Below are 6,635 nucleotides of genomic sequence, written 5' to 3'. Positions count from 1 at the left end.
AACATGAACATAATACCATAATACCATCAACAAAAAAACATGGTATTGTTTTCACTGAAACAGACTTAATATAGGCTAGCATAACCATTCCTGTCACTGACAGAGCTGAATATCACACCTGATTCAAACAAGGACAGGTAGGCACAAGATCAAAAGTTCACATATTTGCATATTGTACACAACAGTTAAATAAATAGTAAATAAGTTATTATCATATAAATAAATAAAGTCTAAATAAAATAGTGTTTTACAGTAATACAAATACATCTTCCTTTCAAGAAAGATTGTGTTGGTTTGTAAGCTTAAAAAATAAACCATGTGACACATGCAACTTTTCAGCTTATAAACATAAGCATATCAAACAATGTAAGTACCTTATCAAAAATTGCATTTTAAAACAAACACGACATGGTACATGAGACACGTCTCTACAGTTTTTATCTATATAGTAGCTATTATCCTCTCTTATTGCTTAGGAACTGCACAGGTACAGGCTACAGTCACTGACACAAGTTTATACTCTAAGGAGTATTTTTTCGGGTCAGACGGGCAAGGAACCTTTTTCAGGAATAAGTGAGTTTGCTTCACAGGCACTGAGTTGTAGGTCCTATTTTCAACACCGTTAATGATGCATCCATCACACAGACACTCTGCCTCCTCGTATTTTGAGGGGTACATGTCTGTATTTTCCACTGTTCTGAAAATACAAGGGATAAACATACATTATTCATGTAGCAAGTCGCTGAAATTAGTTAAATAGATATTACACCTACACACTTGTTTTATGATTTTGTATTATTATTCAAACATTAGCCTACTAAACATGCCTCATAAGGCTTTCACCAGCCTTGTTCTGAAGGCTTTTTCCCCACAAAATAAATATGGCATACAAATAAACAGACCTATACATTCACATAGCCAGCTTGTGGGTTAATTGCAAAATTTATAAAAAAAATTATAAAAGGTTTAGAAAATGTGAGAAAAAAACTAAAGTACAATATTAGACTATTTATGAATGTACATATAAAAGTGTGTATCAAAAATATATTTTACTTCGAAATATTCAAACGTTTAAATGAAATGTTTAAAATTCTAAGAATGATGACGTCATCAGCACCTAGGGTTCTGAATTCTATGGTTTTGTTAAATTACCGTAATTTAGAGAGCTATATCTACCTTATCCGCCAGGGGGACAGCGAGCGATCATTGAGCGCTGCTAAAGGAGACCGAACGAAATCTTCACAGGAGCTCGCCGCGTGACGGACGGGCCGGAGGCGCTGGTGTCTGTGCGCGTGCCAAGACTGAAGCAGCTTGTTTTGAATCTTGCTGAACCCATGTTCACATTCACTGAAACATCCCAGATTCTTTCCTTTCACGATGCTCTCCGACAAGACGAAGAAACATATTCCAAAAAACAGCGGAGACTGCAAGATAAAGAATAAACAGATAAATAAAATTAGTTTCATATTAATTTTGTTATAGATTAAGATGTTAATTACTTTGTGAAATGTGTATCTTCTTAGCCTAAATGAAACATTTTTTCTACTTACCCACATAATTTGTTCACGGTTTATTAGGCTACTGAAACTGTTGACCCGCAGTGATGCTCAAGTTTAGTGCTCAGGTTGTGTCAGGCCTGACTATTATACTTTTCCTGCACTTGTTCAATTTATATAGGCAACCTGTTGTATCCATCATCAGGGAAAATCCGAATCTATGAGGAAATAGTAATAAATATTTACTTCCGTACTTCCTCTTTCAAATGAAGCGCTACATAGACAAGCGCATTATATTGCAGGCTACCTGAGAAGGTATTTTTTTTTTTTTTTAATTTTTTGTCTTTTCATTATCAATCGGTCTGTAAAACGATTTCAGTAAACTAAAATGAATGAAAAACGTCACGGTAGGATCTGTGATATCTGAATGGGCAAGTGGACGTTTATTCTCTCATATGATCAGTAATCCATTTTTTTCCTGATAGCCTACTTAATGATCAGTAAAATATTTATTCACTAAACGCAGTATTTAAACGTCATTAATACTTCTACATTATAATTTTTTTTAATAGGAAAGGGGAGATACTTAAAGGCTCCATTAATATTAAAGATAAGTGTTGCGAGGCTTACCCTGCATTTCACTAAGCCCAAAACAACATTTAACATGAAGAGGTTTTACTAATACTCTGCTTCGGATGAAAAAAAAATCCCGTTTGTGAGCATTTTATGTCCCTTTCAAATCCTTGGAAGAGTTAATGTGGAGATAAATTGTGGGAGCCATATGTTTTGGGCATGAAAAAGGAGCCCTCAATAACGGGTCATTCATTAGCTAAAATGAGCAGTTGATGGCAGATTTGGTTGCCTGTTGGGTTGCCATCATGGGACAAGACCTAGTGAATTTCCCAGCATCATCAGATCAGCCAATCTGAAAAACATCTCCCCAGGAGTCCCCTAGCATCATGCATAAATCCTATACATTCTACAGAGAATGTGAAACTGATGATTTTGACTATCAATCACACATGGTGACAATTAATTTCACTCACATTCTGACAGAAAGTGTAATAATCAGCATACACACACACACACACACACACATATATATATATATATATATTATATATAAGTAGCTATAATTCATAGCAGACTGCATTTTACACATTCCGATATTTACTAAACCATTCAATTGTTTTATACTAAACTTATTTTTTACACAATGACCCAATAGTTTGAAGTCATCAGTTATTTGTATTATATTCAGCTACACTGACACAAAACCAGAAGTGGACAGCATTAATTGTACAAAGCATGACGGCTTAATCTTTTAATATGATTTATGAAAGAATGTGGGTGTATCATAGAAGAGCATTAAAGATTATTTAACTCCTACAATTTATGACATATAAAAGCACAAACGACGGAAGATGAATAATGTTCCAACCCTTTCAATAAATGATCTCACTAATTTGCTGTAGGTATTGATTTTTAAGCATGATACTGGATCAACAAACAGGGTTAAGTAATAAAATAAACCCACACAAACCAGTGCACATGCTCTGGAGAAACAAAGCAGAGCATCAGACCTTCATATATGCACAGATGGAATGGTCTTCCATTAGATGCAATCTTTCCATTAACGAGGAATCATTTCAACAGATTTATCTTTATCAAAATAGTTTATTTAGCTTTTTTTTTTTTCGGTCACAAAAAGCAAGAGGGAATCATTCCTGATCTCCAGGTGTCCCCATTGCAGCCTCTCACACTTTCAACTAAAAATGAGGGACAAATAAAATGCAGGTGTTCACTTGAAAAGCTAGGGGAAACAATGCAGAATATTAAAAAAAGCAATACTTCACATCACTGTCATTGGATATCTAGAATCATACACTTTAAGGTATTCTGTCTCCTGACTTTGTGAAAAACCGCTAAACATGTGGAGGTGGATAGACTAAATCCATTGCTTAAGGTGGACTTTCCTATCTGTCAGGTTATCAAATGACAGCTTCAGATTCTTTGAGCAGGATCAATGTCAAATGCGCAGATGAGTCCAGGATGGTCCAATCAGATTAAGCATATGTCTGTCACACTGCAACGCACCACATAAAATAACAGGAGTGGGGATAAAGCAACTAGAATATAAGAAAGAAGTGTGGCAGGATGAAGAGCAAAAATGTGTGCTGAATGTACAGTTGTTTTTTATCTTTGAGACACACTACAGTAAAGATCCCATCATCTTGCGAAAACAAACAAGTGGACAGGGCCACTTCTCAACTTTTATCACATCAATATAAAATCTAGACAACCTCTCTCTGAGGGCAAAACAAGCAGAAATGTAACGGCAGTCTCCTTTCCCTAGGACATTTACGCCCTTAGAGTTCAGAACAGCGACCATTTCCCATTTCTGGCAAACACTGGGCGTCGAGAAAACTGATGTCCCAGAAGCTGGATGACGCCTGGTTAATTATTTCCCAGGGATTTTGGCTCTTTTGCGGGCTATGGCGTCCTCGACAGCCTTTAACTGTTTCAGCAGCTCCTCGCGACGAGAAAGGGTGCTGCTCGGTTTGCCGGATCCGGAACTTGAAGCGGAGCCAGCCCCGGGAGCAGGTGGTTTACCTGCAGACACAGAAGCCGGACCTTTCCCAGAAGACTTGGGTGGAGGAGATAAAGGACGCTTCCTGAAGAGACAAAATAGAGGGAATCGAGTGAATTACAAGCATTCTTAGTCACACAAAGATAAAGCTTTTGTTATAAAACACCTTGATCCACCATGCACATAAAAAGGGAACTAATGCTGAAAAAACATGGGGATTTTTATTTACTTTTTTTTTTTTTATAAAAGCTAGATTATTACTCATGATTACTACTCAACATACAGAATATGAGAACTCTTATTTATACAAACAGACCCTTATTAAAAGGAAGTTAATAGTTTTCATGCAAAAAAAAAAATCTAATCAACAAATTTAAATAAATTCAAATATTTTTCCCTACATGAACATATCAATTGACTGGAAATCACCACATATTTGAAGGGATATTCAGAAAGTGTGACTGAAAAGAAAGAGTGGGTACCTTTCTCCTTGTGGTGGCATGGGCCGGGGACCCTGTCCTCTGGGCCGATCCATTCTGGGGGACAGCGGGGGTCGACCAGGCATCCTCCGGTCTCGACCTACAGAGATATCAGAGAGTAAAGCATGAGGAGATCGTTGTGAGGTGCAATCTGACTGAACTTCCGGACATCCTGTGAGGAAAGACCTTAACCACAAGCATTTTTCTGGAGGGGTTTTCTAACGGACAGTTAATGTGCCATGTCATGTTGTTTACCTCTGTCAGGTGAAAGTGCTATCCTCTTGCTGAGAGGAGAAGGGGGTCGCTCTTTATCTGCAGGAAAGTACCTTTTCCTATTGCCCCTGTCAGTTTGTTGCTGGTCAAACAAGAATAAAGAAGTCATTCAACCATCGTTCACTTCTGCGCAGCTACATGACTGTAACCACACCTTCCCCATTTACCTTGTTGAGCAGGGTGAGTTTGATGTCTTTGTGAGAGCCGTATCCTCCTGGAGGACCCATAGGAGGCGGGTGCATGGCCTGACCTCTGTTTCCGGATCTAGGCATGCCGGAGCTGGTTTTGGGAGGGAGACCGGAGGGGTCCACTCGTTTTCGCTCATCTTTGAACGGCTCGTCTTTCTTTGGCGGTTTTCCTTTAAGGCACACGAAACAAAACAACACTGTTATTTTAATTTTCCAGGTCTCCTTTTATTTCAGTTTATGTGCTTCTCAAGTTTTTATATATTTCTGTTAAGGTGTATTTTTATTTCAGTTGTAGTTCAGCAGCTATTTACAAGGCAACAGTTCGATATTTTCTAACTTAAATTTTTTTATGTAATATTTATGTTTTATTTCACAGAGGCTTCATTTGGGTTCATGATTTTTAGTTTCAGTTTTAGTTCACAATAACACAACTTATGCTAAAATGGTATTAGCGGCCTGTTGGAGTATTTTGCGACAAGGCCACAGTACCTCTGTCTTTGTTGGGGCCCCTGTCCCGTGGAGGGACCCTTTCCTTGCGGGCATGGCCTGGAGTGGGTGATTGGGAGCTGGCGGAGGACACGGGGCTGGCCAGGTCAGCGTACATGTCATCAGAGTCCGCGCTCCTGACTGAGCTGCTGCTGGAGGAGGCGGATGAGACAGACGACACGCTGCTGACTGACAGAGACCTGTGAAACCACACATTCTGTGATACCATATTTGCAGTTGATTTTTTTAACTACAAGAACAGGTAAAGATAGGTTTATTTTTTTCAACTGCCTCTGTGCATTGCACACCTAGATTTGTGGGAGCCAGAACGAGACCGGGAGAGTGAGGCGGAGGAGGAACGGGATCTGGAGGGTGAGCTGGAGCCAGAATAACTGCTGCCACTTACACTGCCACTCGCTGTCGGCCTGCCGGAGAATCAAACAGGAAGAAAGACACAGAAACAAAATAATTGTTGATTAGTGCAGTTCAAGAACGAATAACTCTTATAATGAATCATTTGGATATTCATGAATTATAGGTTAGGTTCAGTCTAATGAATCCTTTATTGAATCAACTCACTGAATCCATCTGAACAGTAACTGAATCAATGAATCTGATAATGAAGCTTCAAAGGTTCATTCAGACCACAAAGTATTTCTGTAGTCATTATAAAACTGCAAGTGAAAAATCCAAAGCAAAGGAAAGAACACACAAAGCATCCGTGTCACACTTGATGTTCTGTTGTGTCACAGCACAATGTTCCTCTTTGACAATAACAACTGTGGACACTACAATATTAATGTCTAACAGAAACCAGTTCCTCTAATGTAAATGTATCTACAGAGAGTAATCACGGCAGTACGTCACTACAAACTTTTTCAAATAAATGCTGTTCTTTAAAACATTCTATTAATCAAAGATCCTGATAAAAAATAATGCCCATTTCCAGAAAAAATATTGTTTCTTGAGCACTAAATCAGCATATTAGAATGATTTCTGAGGACACTAAAGACTGGAGTAACGGCTGCTGATTTTCAGCTTTGCTACCACAGGAATAAATCATGTTTTAAAAAAACAAACAAACAAAAAAATGTAATTGTAATATTACACACTTTTTAAAAAA

The 6,635-nt window shown here is 38.1% G+C and overlaps 2 protein-coding genes across 2 annotated transcripts in view; both read right to left on the bottom strand.

Annotated features, from left to right (window-relative positions):
* Positions 1-9: 9 nt before the first annotated feature.
* Positions 10-1,697, bottom strand: il17c (interleukin 17c). Its single transcript, XM_059507162.1, has 3 exons — positions 1,551-1,697; positions 1,177-1,424; positions 10-697 (listed from the first exon to the last, which is right to left on the bottom strand). Exons 1-3 carry the CDS (start codon positions 1,554-1,556, stop codon positions 466-468), a joined length of 486 nt encoding a protein of 161 aa, XP_059363145.1. The 5' UTR covers positions 1,557-1,697; the 3' UTR covers positions 10-465.
* Positions 1,698-3,153: 1,456 nt separating this feature from the next.
* zc3h18 (zinc finger CCCH-type containing 18) overlaps positions 3,154-6,635 on the bottom strand; it is a 35,688-nt gene continuing 32,206 nt past the window's right edge. Inside the window, exons 14-19 of the mRNA XM_059506619.1 lie at positions 5,821-5,937; positions 5,516-5,712; positions 5,006-5,196; positions 4,821-4,920; positions 4,569-4,665; positions 3,154-4,171 (exon numbers count right to left, since the gene is read on the bottom strand). Of these exons, the coding sequence (XP_059362602.1) occupies positions 3,958-4,171; positions 4,569-4,665; positions 4,821-4,920; positions 5,006-5,196; positions 5,516-5,712; positions 5,821-5,937 (916 nt within the window). The 3' untranslated portion in view covers positions 3,154-3,957. The remainder of the gene's footprint in view (positions 4,172-4,568; positions 4,666-4,820; positions 4,921-5,005; positions 5,197-5,515; positions 5,713-5,820; positions 5,938-6,635) is intronic.

The sequence above is a fragment of the Carassius carassius genome, chromosome 23, assembly GCF_963082965.1.
Source record: "Carassius carassius chromosome 23, fCarCar2.1, whole genome shotgun sequence".
Lineage (NCBI taxonomy): Eukaryota > Metazoa > Chordata > Actinopteri > Cypriniformes > Cyprinidae > Carassius > Carassius carassius.
This window is presented reverse-complemented; position numbering and strand designations above follow the sequence as displayed.